The sequence below is a fragment of the Oncorhynchus kisutch genome, unplaced genomic scaffold (genome assembly GCF_002021735.2).
Source record: "Oncorhynchus kisutch isolate 150728-3 unplaced genomic scaffold, Okis_V2 Okis03b-Okis08b_hom, whole genome shotgun sequence".
Lineage (NCBI taxonomy): Eukaryota > Metazoa > Chordata > Actinopteri > Salmoniformes > Salmonidae > Oncorhynchus > Oncorhynchus kisutch.
This window is the reverse complement of record NW_022261980.1, coordinates 11,240,789-11,266,594: the sequence shown is the minus strand read 5'-3', so window position 1 is coordinate 11,266,594 and position 25,806 is coordinate 11,240,789. Positions and strand designations below refer to the sequence as shown.

At 51.3% G+C, this 25,806-nt stretch overlaps 1 protein-coding gene across 1 annotated transcript in view; it reads right to left on the bottom strand.

The window, feature by feature from the left end:
- LOC109886628 (liprin-alpha-1-like) overlaps positions 1-22,133 on the bottom strand; it is a 76,907-nt gene extending 54,774 nt beyond the window's left edge. Inside the window, 2 exon segments of the mRNA XM_031812978.1 lie at positions 14,288-14,545; positions 21,126-22,133. Of these exon segments, the coding sequence (XP_031668838.1) occupies positions 14,288-14,545 (258 nt within the window). The 5' untranslated portion in view covers positions 21,126-22,133.
- Positions 22,134-25,806: the final 3,673 nt, after the last annotated feature.

The following is a 25,806-nucleotide window of genomic DNA, read 5'->3' as shown; positions in this document are numbered from 1 at the left end:
CGAAGGCTCCCTCCCTCCCTCCCTAGAGCACGAAGGCTCCCTCCCTCCCTCCCTAGAGCACGAAGGCTCCCTCCCTCCCTCCCTAGAGCACGAAGGCTCCCTCCCTCCCTCCCTAGAGCACGAAGGCTCCCTCCCTCCCTCCCTAGAGCACGAAGGCTCCCTCCCTCCCTCCCTAGAGCACGAAGGCTCCCTCCCTCCCTCCCTAGAGCACGAAGGCTCCCTCCCTCCCTCCCTAGAGCACGAAGGCTCCCTCCCTCCCTCCCCCAGCACGACGGCTCCCTCCCTCCCCCCAGCACGACGGCTCCCTCCCTCCCCCCAGCACGACGGCTCCCCCCCCCCCAGCACGACGGCTCCCTCCCTCCCCCCCCAGCACGACGGCTCCCTCCCTCCCCCCCCCAGCACGACGGCTCCCTCCCCCCCCCCCAGCACGACGGCTCCCTCCCTCCCCCCCCCCAGCACGACGGCTCCCTCCCCCCCCCCCCCAGCACGACGGCTCCCTCCCTCCCCCCCCCCCAGCACGACGGCTCCCTCCCTCCCCCCCCCCCCCAGCACGACGGCTCCCTCCCTCCCCCCCCAGCACGACGGCTCCCTCCCTCCCCCCCCCCAGCACGACGGCTCCCTCCCTCCCCCCCCCAGCACGACGGCTCCCTCCCTCCCCCCCCCAGCACGACGGCTCCCGACCCCCCCCCCCCCCCCCAGCACGACGGCTCCCTCCCTCCCCCCAGCACGACGGCTCCCTCCCGACCCCCCCCTCAGCACGACGGCTCCCTCCCCCCCCCCCCCCCCCCCCAGCACGACGGCTCCCTCCCTCCCCCCAGCACGACGGCTCCCTCCCTCCCCCCAGCACGACGGCTCCCTCCCTCCCCCCAGCATGACGGCTCCCTCCCTCCCCCCAGCATGACGGCTCCCTCCCTCCCCCCAGCATGACGGCTCCCTCCCCCCAGCATGACGGCTCCCTCCCCTTCTCTCATTCCAGTATAACAGCTCCCTCCTCTCGTGTTACCTTTATTTAACTAGGCAAGTCAGCTAAGAATAAATCATTATTTACAATGATGGCCTAGACCGGCCAAACCCAGGTGATGCTGGGCCAATTGTGTGCCGCCCTATGGGACTCCCAATCACGGCTGGTTGTGAAACAGCCTTGATTCGAACCTGGGTGTCTGTAGTGATGACTCTCAGCACTGAGCAGTGCCTTAGACCGCTGCCCCACTCGGTAGCCCCAAAATTCATTCCAGTATGACAGCTCCCTCCCTCATTCGAGAAGGACACTTCAGAGAGAGACCTCATCAACAGGTCTGTGTAAACCCAAACAAAACAGTCCTCATTAACAGGTCTGTGTAAACCCAAACAAAACAGTCCTCATTAACAGGTCTGTGTAAAGCCAAACAGAACAGTCCTCATTAACAGGCCTGTGTAAAGCCAAACAGAACAGTCCTCATTAACAGGTCTGTGTAAAGCCAAACAGAACTGTCCCCATTAACAGGCCTGTGTAAAGCCAAACAGTGTAGACAGTAGTCATGAAAACACACGCCACCATATGGGTCTGTCTGTGATGCGTCAGACAGAGACAGGGAGCAGCCCTGTTTGTTTAAACACACAGACGTAAACTCACTTTACATCACAACCTCTGACAGAGAGACAGAGAGAGAGAGACAGAGAGAGAGAGACAGAGAGAGAGAGACAGAGAGAGAGAGACAGAGAGACAGAGAGAGAGAGAGAGAGAGAGAGACAGAGAGAGAGAGAGAGACAGAGAGAGAGACAGAGAGAGAGACAGAGAGAGAGACAGAGAGAGAGACAGAGAGAGAGACAGAGAGAGAGACAGAGAGACGGTGAAGAGAGAAACACTAAATATACATATTCACCCTCTGAATGGCACATATACACAATCCATGTCTCCAGGTTTAAAAATCCTTCTTTAAACCCGTCTCCTCTCCTTCATCTACACTGATTGAAGTGGATTTAACAGGTGACATCAAGAAGGGATCGTATCTTTCACCTGGTCAGTCTGTGTCATGGAAAGAGCAGGTGTTCTTAATGCTTTGTACACAGTGAGAGAGAGGGGATCTACCGGATGTCATGTTTGATAGGATTGGACATTTCCAAGTGAATGTAAACAAGAGACATTGTGCAAATAGACGCACGTTTGTCTGGAGAAAGAACAGTACTGGCTCTGGAACAGCATGTACACACACACACACAGACAGAGACACACACACACACAGACAGAGACACACACACCTCTATTAAATATGTAAGGTGGAGCACGTGCATACACCCATTTGAATGAAATGGGAGCAGCCTCTCGCTGTGTTCGCTGGGCAGATGTCCGGTGGGTAACAGAGTGGGTGTGATGTTACCGCGGGTCGTCTCGTCTGTCAGGAGGTGAGTCCTCTACCGTGGGTCGTCTCGTCTGTCAGGTGGTGAGCCCTCTACCGCGGGCCGTCTCGTCTGTCGGGAGGTGAGTCCTCTACCGCGGGTCGTCTCGTCTGTCGGGAGGTGAGTCCTCTACCGCGGGTCGTCTCGTCTGTCGGGAGGTGAGTCCTCTACCGCGGGTCGTCTCGTCTGTCGGGAGGTGAGTCCTCTACCGCGGGTCGTCTCGTCTGTCGGGAGGTGAGTCCTCTACCGCGGGTCGTCTCGTCTGTCGGGAGGTGAGTCCGCTACCGCGGGTCGTCTCGTCTGTCGGGAGGTGAGTCCTCTACCGCGGGTCGTCTCGTCTGTCGGGAGGTGAGTCCTCTACCGCGGGTCGTCTCGTCTGTCGGGAGGTGAGTCCTCTACCGCGGGCCGTCTCGTCTGTCGGGAGGTGAGTCCTCTACCGCGGGCCGTCTCGTCTCGTCTGTCGGGAGGTGAGTCCTCTACCGCGGGTCGTCTCGTCTGTCGGGAGGTAGGTCCTCTACCGCGGGTCGTCTCGTCTGTCAGGAGGTGAGTCCTCTACCGCGGGTCGTCTCGTCTGTCAGGTGGTGAGCCCTCTACCGAGGGTCATCTCGTCTGTCAGGAGGTGAGTCCTCTACCGAGGTTTCATGATACAGACGGGTGAGTCACATTGGTGGAACTCCCAATTGATAGGGGTACCGGGCCCACATGGTGGGAGATACAGGGGGGAAATGACACAGCACAGCTTCCAGAAAGACCGTTGCTTTCAAACGAGGGATTTGGTGGCAAAAACAGTCAATCTGTATGTACAAACGACACATTAACACATCCAGCCCACAGCGAGAGGTTAAAAAACAAACACTTAGTCAGCATGTCTTTAATAAGCACGTAGAATGGTAGGGAACTGTAAAACAAGTACACATGTAGAATACAATGTAAATGCCAATGGTGTTGATACCAGGCTCCCAACAGCACTCTGCAATCTGAAGCCACGGAGACGTTTAACCCTGAACCACACAACTCCAGGCATCTGCCGGTCAAAAGCCAAAGTACCCCAGACAACGGGCTTCCGGATCGGGGCACTTGAGCACTACACACTGTAAAGACAGAAAGGACCTTGGCTGAATAGTGTGTTGAGCTGGAGCCTGGCCCATGGCATGCAGCATCTCCTGAAACTGTTATTTACTTTGCAGTTACATCTGGTAAGAGACTGCAGCAACACTGGTCTAACAGAGTCTCTACTTTGCAGTTACATCTGGTAAGAGACTGCAGCAACACTGGTCTAACAGAGTCTCTACTTTGCTGTTACATCTGGTAAGAGACTGCAGAATCTCCTGAAACTGTTATTTACTCTGCTGTTACATCTGGTAAGAGACTGCAGAATCTCCTGAAACTGTTATTTACTCTGCTGTTACATCTGGTAAGAGACTGCAGCAACACTGGTCTAACAGACTCTCTACTCTGCTGTTACATCTGGTAAGAGACTGCAGCAACACTGGTCTGACTCTCTCCTCTAGTGACTGTCTGGAACAAGTCCGCCTTTGTCTCAGTCTCCTGTTCTGTCCCTCTTTCTCCCCCTCTCTCGCTCCTTTGTCTCAGTCTCCTGTTCTGTCCCTCTTTCTCCCCCTCTCTCGCTCCTTTGTCTCAGTCTCCTGTTCTGTCCCTCTTTCTCCCCCTCTCTCGCTCCTTTGTCTCAGTCTCCTGTTCTGTCCCTCTTTCTCCCCCTCTCTCGCTCCTTTGTCTCAGTCTCCTGTTCTGTCCCTCTCTCGCTCCTTTGTCTCAGTCTCCTGTTCTGTCCCTCTTTCTCCCCCTCTCGCACTCCTTTTCTCACACTCTCTTGGTAAGTCACTGAGTTGTCCCCCTCTCTCTCCCAGTCTGGTTCCTTGGATGTTATTGGTATCCTGGGAGGAAAACATTGGTGGTGAATGTCCCTGTGTGTCCAAAGTCCCCATGCAGGGGCTCTATGTTCATACGCTGTGTCTATTGGTGGAATAGTGGGTCTAAGGTGGACTGGAACTAATTCTACATGCCGTTCCACTGCCCTGTTTGGGGGGGGGGGGGGGTGATCTAGATCAGTGGTTCTAACCTCTCCCCGGGACCCCCAGACATTACATGGAGGGGTGGGTCCCCCGAGGAGAGGTTAGAGAACCAGTGGTCTGGCCCTTTAAGTATTATAGCTACAGTGATGTCTGGGTTAGATGGCTCCACTGCTACAAGGCCTTATGAGGCCACAACACCCTGTACTGTGGTAAGCCACTCTCAGGTTAAGGAGCTTTACATCAGCCAACAGTCTCTCTCTCACACACACACACACACACACACACACACACACACACACACACACACACAATTACTGGAATGAAACAAAGTGCAAACAGAGATGGGGCATAATTCAGAGAAGCCTGTCATTTCAGCCCCAGAGAGCCAAGGTTCAGCCCCCAGAGAGCCAAGGTTCAGCCCCCAGAGAGCCAAGGTTCAGCCCCCAGAGAGCCAAGGTTCAGCCCCCAGAGAGCCAAGGTTCAGCCCCCAGAGAGCCAAGGTTCAGCCCCCAGAGAGCCAAGGTTCAGCCCCCAGAGAGCCACGGTTTCAGCCCCCAGAGAGCCACGGTTCAGCCCCCAGAGAGCCACGGTTCAGCCCCCAGAGAGCCACGGTTCAGCCCCCAGAGAGCCACGGTTCAGCCCCCAGAGAGCCACGGTTCAGCCCCCAGAGAGCCACGGTTCAGCCCCCAGAGAGCCACGGTTCAGCCCCCAGAGAGCCACGGTTCAGCCCCCAGAGAGCCACGGTTCAGCCCCCAGAGAGCCACGGTTCAGCCCCAGAGAGCCACGGTTCAGCCCCCAGAGAGCCACGGTTCAGCCCCAGAGAGCCACGGTTCAGCCCCCAGAGAGCCAAGGTTCAGAGGAGGGGTCTCATTCCTCTACTGGGTTCAATCCATTCCTGAACCCCCATACTACTCCTTGCCCTACTCCAGTTCCAAACCATGGATTATTTATCTGGAGGGCAAGACCCCACTCTAATTTCCACTGATCAGAGCCCCTCTGATATCAGAGATTAACAGCCCCCAAATCCTTAATCTGGGTTAGGGCAGGGAGGGAGGGCTGCCTCAAGGAGACTACTGCTGCCTCATAGGTCTGTGTTATAGAGGTGCTTCATGGCAGCAGGCAGAAAACAGTGCATTGCAGTAATGTGCAAACGTTGACAGAGAGCCTGTGGACCGAGTCAGGAGCAAACATGCCAGTCTTAGAGAGTCAGAGGGTCCTAAAGGGGACCTGACACAACCTGCCAGACCGGACCACGAGTTGCCAAACCCAGAGTGGGAGGGGACTTGTGTAGGATCCGGTACCAGGACCTGGGTCTCAAAGTCCATGCAGAGAAATAATTCAACATTTCTGTCACAGATGTCCAAAACTTAGACTACACAACCATATACAAAAACCCTCACGTCTTGAACTTTGGGTAGATTGTTTTGTGGGGGTTTCTGTACCCCCCCCCCCCTTCCCCCTCCCTCTCTCTGTTTCTCTGCCCCTCTCAGGGTCCCCTCAATGGATAGAAGGAGGAATGAACCCCTGGCTATGCTCCACCAACTCCATACTCCCACCAGTGAATGAAAAAATAATTAAAAAATAAACTTTCCCTCGTCACATTTTCCATGGAATACAGAGTGAGGATGGATTTATGCACCACAATCAATAGAATACAGTTCGTTCCCTCTCCCCCCTCCCCCTGTCTCCCTTTCCCCCTCCCCCTCTCTCCCCCTCCACCTCTCCCCCTCCACCTCTCCCCCTCCACCTCTCCCCCTCCACCTCTCCCCCCCTCCACCTCTCCCCCCTCCACCTCCCCCCCTCCACCTCCCCCTCGGAAACTACAAAAGATGCTAAAACAAGGAACATAACTTTAAAAGGACTTTGAAGAGAGGAAAGGAGAGAGAGAGAGTGAATGTGGGAAGAATAAACAGGCAGAGGCACACGAGGAGAAAAACAGAGATATTTTATAGAAGCCCTCTAAACCAAGACGCCACGGAAACAAATCACATTTGGAGTTGAGTGAGGCAAAAGAGTAGGGGAGGGAAAGAGTAGGGGAGGGGAAGAGAGAGAAGGGAAGAGAGACGAGGGAAGAGAGACGAGGGAAGAGAGACGAGGGAAGAGAGACGAGGGAAGAGAGACGAGGGAAGAGAGACGAGGGAAGAGAGACGAGGGAAGAGAGACGAGGGAAGAGAGACGAGGGAAAGAGAGACGAGGGAAGAGAGACGAGGGAAGAGAGACGAGGGAAGAGAGACGAGGGAAGAGAGACGAGGGAAGAGAGACGAGGGAAGAGAGACGAGGGAAGAGAGACGAGGGAAGAGAGACGAGGGAAGAGAGAGGAGGAAAGAGAGACGAGGAAAGAGAGACGAGGGAAGAGAGACGAGGGAAGAGAGACGAGGGAAGAGAGGAGGAAAGAGAGATGAGAAGAGAGACGAGGGAAGAGAGGAGGAAAGAGAGATGAGAAGAGAGGAGGAAAGAGAGATGAGAAGAGAGGAGGAAAGAGAGATGAGAAGAGAGGAGGAAAGAGAGAGGAGGAAAGAGAGAGGAGGAAAGAGAGAGACGGGAAGAGAGAGGAGGGAAGAGAGAGGAGGGAAGAGAGAGGAGGGAAGAGAGAGGAGGGAAGAGAGAGGAGGGAAGAGAGAGGAGGGAAGAGAGACGGGAAGAGAGACGAGAAGAGAGACGAGAAGAGAGACGAGAAGAGAGACGAGAAGAGAGACGAGAAGAGAGACGAGAAGAGAGACGAGAAGAGAGACGAGAAGAGAGGAGGGAAGAGAGAGGAGGGAAGAGAGAGGAGGGAAGAGAGGAGGGAAGAGAGGAGGGAAGAGACAGAGCTATGAAACACCTCACTGCTCTCTGTTAGTATGGGTATATGAGACTTTACTAAATCTCCATCTTATAATAAGAGCATTACTACAGTCCTCTACTGGCCCCCATCACAAGACCAGTAAGCTCTCCCTGCCGGCCTCTCTCATTCTCTCTCTCTGGCCTTATCACGTGAAGAGGCTCCTGCTTTCCCCACCCACACCAAGCAGCCACTGTGCCGAAATGTCACTCAGACCCCACGCCCTCCACTCAGACCCCACGCTCTTCATCTGGTCTGTCTCTCGCTCTCCATCTTGTCTGTCTGTTACCCTCTAACATTTTCACTTTCCCCCACTTCCCTTCTACTCCTCTCCCCCTTCCTCTCCCTCCCTCCATCCACCCCCTCCTAGAGTGGTAGAACACCATCCAGCAGAGCACCGCTTTTCGTTAACCCCCCCATACTCCCCCCTTCTCCCTTTAAACTTCCATCACCTCCTCCCTTGTGTAGAGCCATAGAAACACCACCAGGCCTGAAGAACAGATTTAATTCACCACACACACACACACACAGAGAGAGAGCGAGAGAGAGACAGAGCGTGAGAGAGTACAGAGAAAAACAGTTCCCCACTTTAACAAAACCACACTGTGCTTCAAATGGCACTGTCCTCAACGACACAATTAGCCCAATTCCACCATATGGGGCATAACATTAGATTAAACCTGCTGGGGCTGAACACAACACCACCCCGGTGTCAACAGTCTAAAACAGAAGGGATCATAAATATATTCATGGCGCTGGTCGTGTGAATGAGTGTGTGTGTGTGTGCACGTGTGAATGAGTGTGTGTGTGCACGTGTGAATGTGCACGTGTGAATGAATGGGCCATCCTGGTCAATTAGGGGGAAAAGAATGGCAGTTGAGAATCAACTGCCCCGACAGTCGGCGCAGTGAACTGCCCCGACAGTCGGCGCAGTGAACTGCCCCGACAGTCGGCAGTGAACTGCCCCGACAGTCGGCAGTGAACTGCCCCGACAGTCGGCAGTGAACTGCCCCGACAGTCGGCAGTGAACTGCCCCGACAGTCAGCAGTGAACTGTCCCTACAACCCCATCAGTCAGCAGTGAACTGTCCCGTCAGTCAGCAGTGAACTGTCCCGACAACCCCGTCAGTACAGTTTACTACTAACTGACAGTGTTGACAGTGAGGTTCACTACCGACTGAGGGTTGAGGGGCTGTGGATGTATGAGCACGCTGCCCTGGAATGTTGGTACATTCCACAAGAGGGGCAACTCTCTGGGGGAGGGGGAAAGCAGGAGGCGTGAGGGAGAGGTGTTGCCCTATTAGCAAGCAGGCTGATAACTTTCAGGTAAAGCCACTCCCCACCTACCCAGTGCTTCACAAGACCAGGCAGAGGAATTTAAACATCGAAATTGAATTAAGAGGAAGACAGAGACAGAGAGAAGGAGAGGGACAGAGAGAAGGAGAGGGACAGAGAGAAGGAGAGGGACGGAGAGAAGGAGAGGGACAGAGAGAAGGAGAGGGACAGAGGGAAGGAGAGGGACAGAGAGAAGGAGAGGGACAGAGGGAAGGAGAGGGACAGAGAGAAGGAGAGGGACAGAGGGAAGGAGAGGGACAGAGAGAAGGAGAGGGACATGGTGTGTAATGGTGCCAAATAAAAGCAATGGGATGACATAGCAGGAGGGAGGGGAGGGGGCAACACATTATTACTATAGGTCCCCCTACAGGTCCCCCTATAGGTCCCCCTCTTACAGTCTGGCTCCATCACCAGTGTCTCTCTACACAGTGCATTGGAGGCACCTGTAATTAGTGCATGTTTGGCCTGTTACCCCAGGTTACCGTGAATTAGCTAGGCTAGTACCCTGGCAATGTCAATCTGAGGGACAAAGAGACTACCAATCAGTCACGTCAGAGGCACCCCCCTTCCTGTTCCAGCTTTATAAGTCAGATATGCAGCCACTGAGTCCAGCCAAACGAAACAGCAACCCCCCCCCTCCAATAGCTAGGTGTGTCCCCCAACAGCCAGGTCCCCCCTCCCCTCCCCTCCAATAGCTAGGTGTCCCCCCCAACAGCCAGCCCCCCCCCCCCCTCCAATAGCTAGGTGTCCCCCCCCCAACAGCCAGCCCCCCCCCCCCCCCTCCAATAGCTAGGTGTCCCCCCCCCAACAGCCAGCCCCCCCCCCCCTCCAATAGCTAGGTGTCCCCCCCAACAGCCAGCCCCCCCCCCCAGTAGCTAGGTGTCCCGCCCCCAACAGCCAGGTCCCCCCCCCTCCAATAGCTAGGTGTCCCCCCCAACAGCCAGCCCCCCCCAGTAGCTAGGTGTCCCGCCCCCCCAACAGCCAGCCCCCCCCCCCAGTAGCTAGGTGTCCCGCCCCCAACAGCCAGGTCCCCCCCCCACTCCAATAGCTAGGTGTCCCCCCCCCAACAGCATAGTACCAAGCCCTCCCACCAGTCTGACATTCCACAACCTTTACGATGTAATAACATGTCTGAGGTGTTGCCACAGGGCTCCTATAGTGGGGGATTGACAAGAGCAGACCTGTCCTGACGTGGTGTACTGTAGACACCATCACCTAGCAGAATGACAGACTGGTTCCTCTCTCTTCCTGGGCACACACACTGATAAAGGGTTCACCACCATGGTTCCTGTTCACAGCTCTGTGTACTGGGGGCACCCCCACAGACAGAGTTTAATTAGCCCTGGCATCGTAGCATGTTCGCAGGGTACCCGTAGCTCCACGCGGTCCCGAGCGGCAGGGTGACAGACACATTCCGAACGGCAGGGTGACAGAGACACGTTCCGAACGGCAGGGTGACAGAGACACGTCCCGAACGGCAGGGTGACAGAGACACGTCCCGAACGGCAGGGTGACAGAGACACGTCCCGAACGGCAGGGTGACAGACACGTCCCGAACGGCAGGGTGACAGACACGTCCCGAACGGCAGGGTGACACAGACACGTCCCGAACGGCAGGGTGACACAGACACGTCCCGAACGGCAGGGTGACACAGACACGTCCCGAACGGCAGGGTGACACAGACACGTCCCGAACGGCAGGGTACAACAGACACGTCCCGAACGGCAGGGTACAACAGACACGTCCCGAACGGCAGGGTGACAGAGACACGTCCCGAACGGCAGGGTGACAGAGACACGTCCCAAACGGCAGGGTGACAGAGACACGTCCCAAACGGCAGGGTGACAGAGACACGTCCCAAACGGCAGGGTGACAGAGACACGTCCCAAACGGCAGGGTGACAGAGACACGTCCCAAACGGCAGGGTGACAGAGACACGTCCCAAACGGCAGGGTGACAGAGACACGTCCCAAACGGCAGGGTGACAGACACGTCCCGAACGGCAGGGTGACAGACACGTCCCGAACAGCAGGGTGACAGACACGTCCTGAGCGGCAGGGTTAGGTCCCGGAGCTACAGCCGGGACTGGAAGTTAATAACTGGTGAGTGGTAGCAGTGCAGAACCCAATAAAGTTGAAAATCCTGAGTAGAGATGGATTCCATTTCTAGAGCAGAAAAAAAGTGAAGAACACATCTAGGAATTCATTTCCATCAGCAATAGAACTGCTTCTCTTCAGAGTTCTGCATTCTGACGACCACTCAAGGCATCAGTCCATTTCTGCCCCGAACAAATGGTTAAAACTCTGGCTTCCTCTCTGGTGCACCAGATGTGAGAAGGGTCAACAGGAAAGCGAGGCGTGTGTTCCCAAGGACAGTGTTACACCGTGTGAGGTCAGCGACCGCTCCAAAGAAAAGAAGAGAAGCTAAACGGAATGAGGAAGAAGGTATAAAACTGGGCAGGGTACAGGAAACCAACAGCTTTTAATGGGATTCTCATCCTATTGTCCAGCTATGGAGAATACAACTAGAACTCTTCCCCTCCTCTGGATAACACTAGTGAGATAGAGTTTAATTAAATTAAACTGTTAAGTATCTGATGTGCTTTTGTATTAGTGTCGGCCATCGTCTGGCGAGCCCAGAACAGCTGGTTTAATTGAACTCCAGGTCCTTGTGCATTATTAACAGAGGACACCCAATCCCCCAGGGCCTGGTTCACAACGTAAAACCACCCAATCCCCCCAGGGCCTGGTTCACAATGTAAAACCACCCAATCCCCCAGGGCCTGGTTCACAACGTAAAACCGCCCAATCTCCCCCAGGGCCTGGTTCACAACGTAAAACCGCCCAATCCCCCCCAGGGCCTGGTTCACAACGTAAAACCGCCCAATCTCCTCAGGGCCTGGTTCACAACGTAAAACCACCCAATCCCCCCAGGGCCTGGTTCACAACGTAAAACCACCCAATCCCCCCCCAGGGCCTGGTTCACAACGTAAAACCACCCAATCCCCCCCCAGGGCCTGGTTCACAACGTAAAACCACCCAATCCCCCCCCAGGGCCTGGTTCACAACGTAAAACCACCCAATCCCCCCCAGGGCCTGGTTCACAACGTAAAACCACCCAATCCCCCCCAGGGCCTGGTTCACAACGTAAAACCACCCAATCCCCCAGGGCCTGGTTCACAACGTAAAACCACCCAATCCTCCAGGGCCTGGTTCACAACGTAAAACCACCCAATCCTCCAGGGCCTGGTTCACAACGTAAAACCACCCAATCTCCTCAGGGCCTGGTTCACAACGTAAAACCACCCAATCTCCTCAGGGCCTGTTTCACAACGTAAAACCACCCAATCCCCCCCAGGGCCTGGTTCACAACGTAAAACCACCCAATCCCCCCCAGGGCCTGGTTCACAACGTAAAACCACCCAATCCCCCCCAGGGCCTGGTTCACAACGTAAAACCACCCAATCCCCCCCAGGGCCTGGTTCACAACGTAAAACCACCCAATCCCCCCCAGGGCCTGGTTCACAACGTAAAACCATGAGGATGTGCCTTGTGAGAGGGACTGAAACCCGAGCCTCCATCATACACACATACAGAGAGACAGACCGACCAGACGGGTGCAAGGCTTAATCGAGAGAGAGAGAACCTTTTCTTCATTACAGTAGAAAGAGAAATGCAGGACTCTACCACCTCGTGCTACAAACTAACTAACTAATACTAACCAACAGCTGAAGACACGGTCAGTCTGAATAAAGACCAATCAAAGTCCACAACCAAAGCCAGAACAAAGGTCACTTCAGGGAAGGAATTTCATTAGACAAAATGTATTCACCAGCCAAACCACAGACGTTCCTGAATTTACCTCAGAGACACAGTATACAAAACTAAGTTCTTCTCTGGTTGAGGTGCTTCCTGCTCATGACCCAGTTCAGATATGAACACGTTAGAATTACATAAAGCCACACCGAGGTTCTGTTTCCCTCCATGGCAGAAACGTTGGCGATTACATGCATGTCACAGTCCGTAGGACTACTTCCTGTAGGAACACAATTTTATTTACCTTTATCTAACTAGGCAAGTCAGTTAAGAACAAATTCTTATTTTCAATGACGGCCTAGGAACAGTGGGTTAACTGCCTGTTCAGGGGCAGAACGACAGATTTGTACCTTGTCAGCTCAGGGATCTGAACTTGCAACGGTTACTAGTCCAACGCTCTAACCACTAGGCTACCCTGCCGCCCCATTACATGAGTCTCAATGCCATTACATGAGTCTCAATGCCATTACATGAGTCTCAATGCCATTACATGTCTCATCTCATCAGAAACCTCTCCAGCACTACTTTATTGGACCAGTCAGACAGGCCTAGCAGTGTGTGTGTGTGTGTGTGTGTGTGATCCGTGAGGTCAGCAGTGGCCCGTTACAGAGGAAAGAGGAGGATCAAGCCCATCATACATATTCTAGCACCGCGTGACAACGGCAGTTCATCTGACGGACGGACAAGTGCTTTGTGTAACCTTGGAGAGCGTCCAGAACGACAACAGAAGGTTAAAACTCAGGCGTTTTACACTGGCTGGTTGAGGGACTACAGTAATGGGAGGGGGAGACTTACCACCAACCCCCCCCCCCCTTAACCAGAGTCCCTGTGGAGTCTCAATCACTAAGGCCATCTGCTGAGGGAAGAGGCTGCACTAGGGCCTTTCATCCCGTAGCTAAACACACTCAACAAAATGCAGCTAGTGTGGACTTATACAGTAGCATCCCTCTCCGCTTGTGGGAACAAACTCTACTCTCTCTCTACCCCAGTAGTCTAGAATTAAATGGTATATTTAAGCAATAAGGCCAGGGTGGGGTGGGGGCATATTTAAGCAATAAGGCCAGGGTGGGGGGGGGGGGGGTATATTTAAGCAATAAGGCCAGGGTGGGGGGGGGGGTATATTTAAGCAATAAGGCCAGGGTGGGGGGGGGGGGGTATATTTAAGCAATAAGGCCAGGGTGGGGGGGTATATTTAAGCAATAAGGCCAGGGTGGGGGGGGGGTATATTTAAGCAATAAGGCCAGGGTGGGGGGGGTATATTTAAGCAATAAGGCCAGGGTGGGTGGGGGGGGGGGTATATTTAAGCAATAAGGCCAGGGTGGGTGGGGGGGGGGGGTATATTTAAGCAATAAGGCCAGGGTGGGTGGGGGGGGGGTATATTTAAGCAATAAGGCCAGGGTGGGTGGTGGGGGGGTATATTTAAGCAATAAGGCCAGGGTGGGGTGGGGGGGGGGTATATTTAAGCAATAAGGCCAGGGTGGGTGGGGGGGGGGGGGGGGGGTGGTGGTATATGTAAGCAATAAGGCCAGGGTGGGGTGGGGGGGTATATTTAAGCAATAAGGCCAGGGTGGGGTGGGGGGTGGGGGTATATTTAAGCAATAAGGCCAGGGTGGGGGGGGGGGGTATACTGGCCATATATCACAAACCTCTGAATTAGAAACTGCTTACCAACTTAATTAGAGCAATAAAAAGGAATGTTGTCATATGGTCTGATTTACCACAGCTGTCAGCCAATCAGCATTCAGGGCTAGGACCACCCAGTTTGTAACAGGCCTTATGTGATTTCACCATATATCAAAAATAACAAATAAAAACACAGAGCAGTGTGAACCGAAAACATGTGTCCCGTACAGTAGCATCAGCAGCCTCACTATCTACACCAGCAGCACCAGCTGCAGGTCTCTTACCTGGGGCAGGGCGGTGTTAAGCTGCCTCTGCAGCGAGTCCCTCTCGTGGCTGACCTCGTGCAGCTTGCCCTGGGTCAGGCCTAGGTTCTCCTGGGTCTCCCTCAGCGTGTCCAGTAGCCGGTCGCGTTCCTCCAGCATGGAAACCATCAGAGATTCAAAGTGCCCCTCCGAGTCCGAATGAAGAGGCGAGCCAGACCCCCGCCGGCCACCCGAAGGCCCCTCCGACTCGCTGATGGTGGGCATCACCTCGCACATCATCTAGGATAGGAGGAGAGAGAAAAGGGAGAGAGGAATGGGAGACAGGGAGGAGAGGGGTGGAGAGAGAAAAGGGGGAGAGAAAATGTCAGAGAAAGAAGTCGCCAACACATACAAGGACAACGCCTCGGAGCTCAACAGCGTCTTGATCTTTACATCAGAGTTGAATGACTTATCACACATCAGGATCAATGACAACTTCACTAAGCGGCGCTTACTACGAACACGGAAACATGGAACCGCAAGGTGATCCTGAACATACAACATTGTATTTTCTTCATGTTTGACTCTGAGGAAATCATTCAGTTCATTCACAACCGAGAGCACAGAAAGATAGCCAGGGAGGGCTGGACACAACAACCTGCCAGCACTGCCACGATGGGCCGCGACACACTGGGCCGCGAGACACTGGGCCCCGAGACACTGGGCCCCGAGACACTGGGCCGCGAGACACTGGGCCGCGAGACACTGGGCCGCGAGACACTGGGCCGCGAGACACTGGGCCGCGAGACACTGGGCCGCGAGACACTGGGCCGCGAGACACTGGGCCGCGAGACACTGGGCCTCACACTTGTGTTAAGTTACAAGTGCTGACATTTGTGTGTGGTGCCATCTCTGATGTTCTGTGTGACAGAGTGCTTGCAGAGATTCTATGAAGTTTGTTTCTAACACACTCAAAATACACACGTACACAGCCCATCAACAGAAACACCCGGCCCATCAACAGAAACACCCGGCCCATCAACAGAAACACCCGGCCCATCAACAGAAACACCCGGCCCATCAACAGAAATGGCTAGCGAACAAGATAAAGATCCCGCGCAGCGTGACAACAGTACTCTCACTATCTCACCATCTGCACTCAATAAATCAGCACCTTGAGCCAAGCTGTTGTCTGAAGGGTAGTGGCAGGCACGCATGGAGAGAACATTCATTTGCAGTGAGAAAACAGAACACAGTGGGGAAGGCCTCCACACACAATCAGGCCGTATATATTGCACTAACTGGTTACTGCAATGTTGCTGATTTATGATTTAATAAACCAAAACTACTTGGTAGGTCTGCTGTAAACCACTGTATTAAACAAGAGGAGAGCCCAGTCAAAGCACTCTTTTCTGCAACCGGTTTGTTAAGTACAACTCCATTAATATAATAATGCATCTAATTATAATGATAATAATTCATGCCATTTAACAGATGCCCTTATCCAAAGCAACTGAAAGTCATGCTAAGCGGGAATCAAACTCACTATCCTGGCGTTTGCAAGTGCCATTTTCTAACGACTGAGAAATGTCCTTCTTCGTCACGGCCCTGGTCCGCAGAGAGAAATGGCTTTGTCATTAAATAAAATGCTGTTGGTCACATCCACATAGTTAGCAGATGTTATTGAGGCTGTAGAGAAATGCTTGTCTTCCTAACTCCAATAGTGTAGTATCTAACAATTCACAACAATACACACAAACCTAAAAAAGTAGAAGAATGGAATTAATAAATAAATCAAATAAATAAATATATATATTGTTCAAATAAATAAAGGGAACACTAAAATAACATCCTAGATCTGAATGAATGAAATATTTTTATTAAATACTTTTTTCTTTACATAGTTGAATGTGCTGACAACAAAATCACACAAAAATTATCAATGGAAATCAAATTTATCAACCCATGGAGGTCTGGATTTGGAATCACACTCAAAATTAAAGTGGAAAACCACACTACAGGCTGATCCAACTTTGATGTAATGTCCTTAAAACAAGTCAAAATTAGGCTCAGTAGTGTGTGTGGCCTCCACGTGCCTGTATGACCTCCCTACAACACCTGGGCATGCTCCTGATGTGGTAGTGGATGGTGCCCAGAGGGATCTCCTCCCAGACCTGGACTAAAGCATCCGCCAACTCCTGAACAGTCTGTGGTGCAGACTGTCCAGGAGTCTGGTGGATGGAGCGAGACATGATGTCCCAGATGTGCTCAATTGGATTCAGGTCTGGGGAACGGGCGGGCCAGTCCATAGCATCAATGCCTTCCTCTTGCAGGAACTGCTGACACACTCCAGCCACATGAGGTCTAGCATTGTCTTGCATTAGGAGGAACCCAGGGCCAACTCAGGTCTGGGGAACGGGCGGGCCAGTCCATAGCATCAATGCCTTCCTCTTGCAGGAACTGCTGACACACTCCAGCCACATGAGGTCTAGCATTGTCTTGCATTAGGAGGAACCCAGGGCCAACCGCACCAGCATATGGTCTCACTCGGGGTCTGAGGATCTCATCTCGGTACCTAATGGCAGTCAGGCTACCTCTGGCGAGCACATGGAGGGCTGTACGGCCCCCCAAAGAAATGCCACCCCACACCATGACTGACCCACCACCAAACCGGTCATGCTGGAGGATGTTGCAGGCAGCAGAACGTTCTCCACGGCCTCTCCAGACTCTGTCACGTGCTCAGTGTGAACCTGCTTTCATCTGTGAAGAGCACAGGGCGCCAGTGGCGAATTTGCCAAACTTGGTGTTCTCTGGCAAATGCCAAACATCCTGCACGGTGTTGGGCTGTAAGCACAACCCCCACCTGTGGACGTCGGGCCCTCGTACCACCCTCATGGAGTCTGTTTCTGACCGTTTCAGCAGACACATGCACATTTGTGGCCTGCTGGAGGTAATTTTGCAGGGCTCTGGCAGTGCTCCTCCTGCTCCTCCTTGCACAAAGGCGGAGGTAGCGGTCCTGCTGCTGGGTTGTTGCCCTCCTACGGCCTCCTCCACGTCTCCTGATGTTCTGGCCTGTCTCCTGGTCGCGCCTCCATGCTCTGGACACTACGCTGACAGACATAGCAAACCTTCTTGCCACAGCTCGCATTGATGTGCCATCCTGGATGAGCTGCACTACCTGGGCCACTTGTGTGGGTTGTAGACTCCGTCTCATGCTACCACTAGAGTGAAAGCACCGCCAGCATTCAAAAGTGACCAAAACATCAGCCAGGAAGCATAGGAACTGAGAAGTGGTCTGTGGTCACCACCTGCAGAACCACTCCTTTATTGGGGGTGTCTTGCTAATTGCCTATAATTTCCCCGTGTTGTCTATTCCATTTGCACAACAGCATGTGAAATTTATTGTCAATCAGTGTTGCTTCCTAAGTGGACAGTTTGATTTCACAGAAGTGTGATTGACTTGGAGTTACATTGTGTTGTTTAGGTGTTCCCTTTATTTTTTTGAGCAGTGTGTGTATATATATATATATATATATCAGTATGACCCTGGTCTGCAGAGAGTCAGTATACATCTCATACACTAATAGTTGTATTAGTTCCCATCCTGACAGACACCTCGTTAAGTTCGCTGATGACACTGCCTGTTGCATGATGATGAGGAACGTCCGAAATGACTTTAAAGAGTGGTGTGACCAATCACACTTGGTCCTCCATACCAACAAGACCAAAGAGATGTGCCTAGACGTCAGGAAGAGAACACCACCTACCTCTGCAACATCTATCAGAGGTCAGAACATAGAGATTGTAGAGGAATACACATACATGTACACATACATGGGCCAATAAGCTTCAGTGGAGTAAATGTACAAGACCTGATCGACAGACTGACTTTTCTCAAAAGCTGGGATCTTTTAATGTTAATTGTACTATACTGACTCTGTTTTACAAATCTTTCAGTGAGAGTATTTTAACTTTTTGTATTGTTTGTTGTTTTGGCAATGCCACTGTCAGCCAGACAAATGTGTTGAGAAGGATTATCACCACAGCAAGCAAGGTACTTGGAGTCAAACAGACAGGCCTGGATGAGATCTTTAAGGTCAGGGCCCTCCCCAAGGTACTTGGAGTCAAACAGACAGGCCTGGATGAGATCTTTAAGATCAGGTCCCCCTGCAAGGCTCACAAAATCATTTTAGACCCAAGCCACCCCCTGTACCTGGACTTTGAACTACTCCCCTCTGGGCGCAGGTATAGGGCACCCCGAAACAAGAAAAACACAACTAGACAATCATTTGTGCCAGGTGTGATATCCCCCCCCCTAAATAGCTTGGGCTAATGTTCCTATTAAACCAGTAAGGCCAGCAGGCTAATGTTCCTATTGGCCCAGTAAGGCCAGTAGGCTCGTCTCTTCTTATTGGCCCAGTAAGGCCAGCAGGCTAATGTTCCTATCCACCCAGTAAGGCCAGCAGGCTAATGTTCCAATTGACCCAGTAAGGCCAGCAGGCTAATGTTCCAATTGACCCAGTAAGGCCAGCAGGCTAATGTTCCAATTGACCCAGTAAGGCCAGCAGGCTAATGTTCCAATTGACCCAGTAAGGCCAGCAGGCTAATGTTCCAATTGACCCAGTAAGGCCAGCAGGCTAATGTTCCAATTGACCCAGTAAGGCCAGCAGGCTAATGTTCCTATTGACCCAGTAAGGCCAGCAGGCTAATGTTCCTATAGACCCAGTAAGGCCAGCAGGCTAATGTTCCTATAGACCCAGTAAGGCCAGCAGGCTAATGTTCCTATAGACCCAGTAAGGCCAGCAGGCTAATGTTCCTCTAGACCCAGTAAGGCCAGCAGGCTAATGTTCCTATCCACCCAGTAAGGCCAGCAGGCTCGTCTCTTCTTATTGGTATGTATCTGTTATGAAAGTTGTACTGTCAATTTGTTTAGCTATTTAAACACCATTTTAAACATGTACTTGACACTGAAACAACATTTCCCCATGGCTACAAAAAATTCAGTAAAGTAAAGAATAGTGGCTTCTTCATCATGACCCTGGTCCACAGAGAGTCAGTAGACTGAGTAATGGATTCTACACAATGGCCCTGGTCTGCAGAGAGTTAGTATACTGAGACTTCATCATGACCCTGGTCCACAGAGAGTCAGTAGACTGAGTAATGACTTCTTCACAATGGCCCTGGTCTGCAGAGAGTTAGTAGACTGAGTAATGACTTCTTCATCATGACCCTGGTCCGCAGAGAGTCAGTATACCGAGTAATGACTTCTTCATCATGACCCTGGTCCGCAGAGTCAGTATACTGAGACTTCATCATGACCCTGGTCCGCAGAGAGTCAGTATACTGAGACTTCATCATGACCCTGGTCTGCAGAGAGTCTGAATACGCTGCTATGTTATAAGGAGGGGGTCCTTTATGCTTTCCAAGGGCCAATTCCTAACGGGAGATTTGTGCTTGAGGTTTGCACCAAAGCCTGTGGTGCATCAGATGATGAAGCCAGACCACTACTCAGCCCTTCCATTGACCAGACACTAAGAAACCCAATATACACAAACATATGTAGACCTAGCCTATACTCACAATCACTCTGGATGTGTGTGTGTACAGTAATATGGTTTTCCATTGTAAATGGGCAGGCATAAGATGTTGGGGATGCAGGCCTGACTGAGTGGTTGACTCCATCCACTGGCTCCACAACAGGGGGCTCAACACTGGCGATTAGGCCCTGCAGACGGGCCTCCAGGCGGGAAAGCCCAGAATCATGTGAGCTACATAGTTTTTTTAAACAAACGGAACTGCAGCTAATGAATTGGAACGAAGTGCATTTTTTACTGGGTGGCCGGGGAGGACTGGGGCTTTCCTTTCTTCTTCTTCCACGGCCTTCAACGCCAAAGGCACTTGCTTTCAGAAGCAACTGTGTTCAGTTCAGGGACCTGAGCAGTGGCACTGTACCTTAGGAGCTTGTTTACAAAGCAGGCCCGTCATTGAGCCAAAACCATCCAAATCCCCCACATATCCGAGGTGAGAAATATTCTGATTGGCTGCTGCCAAATATAACCTAATTTTCACGTAGGCAAATGGACAGCAGCTCTCCAGTAACAAGGTCAAACCAACAAAACAATGGAGTTTGAGGGGGAGGGGGGCCCTACTGAAGAGCACGAGACAGAATGACAGATGGTAGCAATACTCTGTAGTGTAACTACCTCAATGCACAAAAACAACAAGTCCATCATGTCAGTAGGCTTCAAAGTATGGCAGTTCAGTTGTAGACATCTCAATGCAGTGAGTTGGGAGGAGGAGGGGTACACCTACATCACCAAGTAGCGTTTACATAAGGCTTTAGTCCCTATGCACATCCATTGAACAAAACGTACACAGCGTTCATACTGGACGGGCTACTAACATACCAGCGTAAACAAGGCTGCTACAGGTAGGCTGAAGTCCGAAGAGAGAGAGACAAGAGGGTCAAAGTCCGGTAACATTAATGTGTAAACCATAACAGCAAGGTCACGGGGAAAGCGTAACGCTAATACTTTCGGTCTGGAATGTGACTGTTTTTGATAAACAAACTAGCTGCCAAGGCGCGTTGTGTTGGTACTGTAGGTCTAGTGTATAACAGTCCTAAACTCTTTCAAACTCAAGGCAGGAGACATAAAATGAGTACGGACACCTAGCTAACTAGATCAATCAATTGGCAGTTATCGAAAAGGTTGAGGTATTTAAGTTAAATAAGTTAAGTTACTGCCAAATGCACTCCTTTCTAGAGCTGTGAACCAAATGGACATATAACATGACATCTGCCTGGTAGAAAGTTAGTAAAGCTGGTACAATAAACAGATTATACATGAATGCATATAGATCAATGGTTAGCTAACGTTACCTTTGCAGAGTAGACGAAATTCCTTTGTGGATGTCCACTTTTCTATTTATGTTGCCGAGCTTTCTTCAACTTAACTTCTAGCCAGTTCGTTCAACTAATACAACGGTACAATTGTATGAATAATCCAAGCCATTCAAAACATTAAATCCAATGAAATGTTGAAAACCATCCAGACTGAAAGGTCCCCGACGGCGAACAAGTTAACTCCAAAAGGCCGCACCGCCAGACCCACATCAGAGGGCAACAACTCTAGCTAGCTATTTCGCTAACGGTAGTGACTTCTGCATTGCACAAAGATAAGTGAGTCAAACTGATTATTAGTGTTTGCACATATAATATACAGAAACACAATTATTAACTCATCCTAACATTTTCTATACTTTGTTCAAGGGAAGGAAAAAAAAAGTGTAGTTAGGCAACACTCCTTACAAGGAACAAAAGTGGAAACAGATGTAGCTAGATAGCTAGCCACCGTTAGCAATCAAATGTCCAGAGCTAGCTCGGCACTACAGCCGGTTACGATAGCTCATTGGACTGCAACTAAAAAGTGTAATGTTACTGTCCAAGACAATACCAGGCAAAGCATATATATATATATATAAAAAGTGTTTATAATCCAACTTCAAGGGTCAAATGAAAGAAAAAAAATGAAGACGAAGTCAGAAGAAAACTAAAATATCTAAAAACCCATTTTCTCTGGTGTATTTTGCCAGCTAACGTTAGCTTAGCTTCCCGTCGACGAGCCGCGTCACCACATCACAGGCTGGCAAAAAAGAAAACTAGGAGATCGCGTAAACTTTAAACTCCTTGGATTGAGCTCGAAACGCACTTGATAAATATGTATCCACGGCCAATTTGTCCATGGGTTACCAACGTATCAAATAAACCAGGTTTCCGTCCGAATGCAAGCTTTTAATCCAGTTTTCTTTGGTAGTCCAGCTCGACAGGAGCCGTCCCTCTCCCGGTCGGCTCAGGAGTCACTTCTTGTTGTCTATCGTTTCCTGCTCTCCTGTGCGTCAATACGTTGGAACGGTGGAAAGCACGTCGGTACGTCGCAGGCTACCGTCGGTGACCAATGTTGCCGCTCATTCAGTCTGACGTTAGATTTACAGTATATTATCTTTGAGTGTGTTTTAGGTCATTGTGATTAGCCTATGTGTGGTGAACAATCACACACACACACACACACACACACACACACACACACACACACACACACACACACACACACACACACACACACACACACACACACACACACACACACAGCACTCCAGAGACACTCCACATGGTGTCTTTATTAAAGTAATTATGCCCTCCATGTACACTATGAGACAGATATTGCCAATTTCAAAGTGAACAATTTAAATGTTTATTATCCTCAGCGTCCGGTCTGACCTGAATAATTTATGTCTTAGAGACCTTCTGGGAAATTCCAGTCAATCAAGTGAGTAGACGTTTTGCTTCAGGGACCTGCAATATTGGCAGTAATCAGTCAACATAATCATCCTGAGCTCCAACATCCTCTCCAGCTTTTGAGAGTGAAGGAGAAAGAGAGAGGGGAAAAGCCAGAGAGAGAAAATGTGAGGGTGCGTTTTGAATTAGTTCTAGTAAATAGTAAACTAGTAACTAGTAAATTAGTTATGGAGCCTCAGGATGGTTCTGTTAGACTACAGGATGGTTCTGTTAGACTACAGGATGGTTCTGTTAGACTACAGGATGGTTCTGTTAGACTACAGCAGTAGGATGGTTTTGTTAGACTACAGGATGGTTCTGTTAGACTACAGGATGGTTCTGTTAGACTACAGCAGTAGAATGGTTCTGTTAGACTACAGCAGTAGGATGGTCCTGTTTGACTACAGCAGTAGGATGGTCCTGTTAGACTACAGCAGTAGGATGGTCCTGTTAGACTACAGCAGTAGGGTGGTCCTGTTAGACTACAGCAGTAGGATGGTCCTGTTAGACTACATCAGTAGTAATGAGACCCAACCCCTTCTCATAATGGCGTTATTGGGGCATGATGGAATTGCTAAACAGACAGTCACACTCTTATGACATAGCAGCGTGTGGTGGAACTGCAAAGTGCCATCAGACCTGCTTCCCTGATCATCCATCAGACCTGCTTCCCTGATCATCCGTCAGATCTGCTTCCCTGATCATCCATCAGATCGATCTGCTTCCCTGATCATCCATCAGATCTGCTTCCCTGATCATCCATCAAATCTGCTTCCCTGATCATCCATCCGATCTCCTTCCCTGATCATCCATCAGATCTCCTTCCCTGATCATCCATCAGATCTGCTTCCCTGATCATCCATCAGATCTGCTTCCCTGATCATCCATCAGGCTTCCAGTTCGATTTCATACTTTATTGATTTGTTGATGTTTTATGTTTGTACTTATATTCACAATTCAACTTTCAGTTGCAATGTATGCAAAATAAAACTAAACTAAACTAAAATGCAGTTTACTGTGTGCTAGACTGTCCTGTCTGTGAACTAAAATGCAGTGTACTGTGTGCTAGACTGTCCTGTCTGTGAACTAAAATGCAGTGTACTGTGTGCTAGACTGTCCTGTCTGTGAACTAAAATGCAGTGTACTGTGTGCTAGACTGTCCTGTCTGTGAACTAAAATGCAGTGTACTGTGTGCTAGACTGTCCTGTCTGTGAACTAAAAATGCAGTTTACTGTGTGCTAGACTGTCCTGTCTGTGAACTAAAATGCAGTGTACTGTGTGCTAGACTGTCCTTTCTGTGAACTAAAATGCAGTTTACTGTGTGCTAGACTGTCCTGCCTGTGAACTAAAATGCAGTTTACTGTGTGCTAGACTGTCCTGTCTGTGAACTATAATGCAGTGTACTGTGTGCTAGACTGTCCTGTCTGTGAACTATAATGCAGTGTACTGTGTGCTAGACTGTCCTGTCTGTGAACTATAATACTGTGTGCTAGACTGTCCTGTCTGTGAACAAAAATGCAGTGTACTGTGTGCTAGACTGTCCTGCCTGTGAACTAGAATGCAGTGTACTGTGTGCTAGACTGTCCTGCCTGTGAACTAGAATGCAGTGTACTGTGTGCTAGACTGTTCTGCCTGTGAACTATAATGGGAATGGGCCATTTATGTCGTGTATGAGATAACCGGTTAACCGACCCTTTGAAACTTGAGGAAGGTACCCAGCACTCTACCTGTAAGGTCACACTGATGACAGGTCTAATGAGGTGTCTGTCACTACAGTCTTATCAATCCCTCCCCCTCTCTCGCTCTATCCCTCTACCCATCTCCCCTCTCCCGCTCTCCTCCTCTCCCCATCAGCCCCTAGCCATCTCCCCTCTCTCGCTCTCCCCCTCTACCCATCTCCCCATCACCCCCTAGCCATCTCCCTTCTCCCCCTCTCCCCTTCTCCCCCTCTACCCATCTCCCCTCTCTCGCTCTCCCCCTCTACCCATCTCCCCTCTCTCGCTCTCCCCCTCTACCCATCTCCCCTCTCTCGCTCTCCCCCTCTACCCATTTCCCCTCTCCCCATCACCCCTAGCCATCTCCCTTCTCCCCCTCTACCCTTCTCCCCCTCTACCCATCTCCCCTCTCTCGCTCTCCCCCTCTACCCATGTCCCCTCTCTCGCTGTCCCCCTCTACCCATCTCCCCTCTCTCGCTCTCCCCCTCTACCCATTTCCCCTCTCCCCATCACCCCCTAGCCATCTCCCTTCTCCCCCTCTACCCATCTCCCCTCTCTCGCTCTCCGCCTCTACCCATTTCCCCTCTCCCCATCACCCCCTAGCCATCTCCCTTCTCCCCCTCTACCCATCTCCCCTCTCCCCATCACCCCCTAGCCATCTCCCTTCTCCCCCTCTACCCATCTCCCCTCTCCCTTCTCCCCCTCTACCCATCTCCCCTCTCTCGCTCTCCCCCCTCTACCCATCTCTCCATCTCCTCTCCCGCTCTCCTGCTCTCCTCCTCTACCCATCACCCCCTAGCCTGTCCTGTCTGTGAACTAAAAATGCAGTTTACTGTGTGCTAGACTGTCCTGTCTGTGAACTAAAATGCAGTGTACTGTGTGCTAGACTGTCCTTTCTGTGAACTAAAATGCAGTTTACTGTGTGCTAGACTGTCCTGCCTGTGAACTAAAATGCAGTTTACTGTGTGCTAGACTGTCCTGTCTGTGAACTATAATGCAGTGTACTGTGTGCTAGACTGTCCTGTCTGTGAACTAAAATGCAGTGTACTGTGTGCTAGACTGTCCTGCCTGTGAACTAGAATGCAGTGTACTGTGTGCTAGACTGTCCTGCCTGTGAACTAGAATGCAGTGTACTGTGTGCTAGACTGTTCTGCCTGTGAACTATAATGGGAATGGGCCATTTATGTCGTGTATGAGATAACCGGTTAACCGACCCTTTGAAACTTGAGGAAGGTACCCAGCACTCTACCTGTAAGGTCACACTGATGACAGGTCTAATGAGGTGTCTGTCACTACAGTCTTATCAATCCCTCCCCCCTCTCTCGCTCTATCCCTCTACCCATCTCCCCTCTCCCGCTCTCCTCCTCTCCCCATCAGCCCCTAGCCATCTCCCCTCTCTCGCTCTCCCCCTCTACCCATCTCCCCATCACCCCCTAGCCATCTCCCTTCTCCCCCTCTACCCTTCTCCCCCTCTACCCATCTCCCCTCTCTCGCTCTCCCCCTCTACCCAT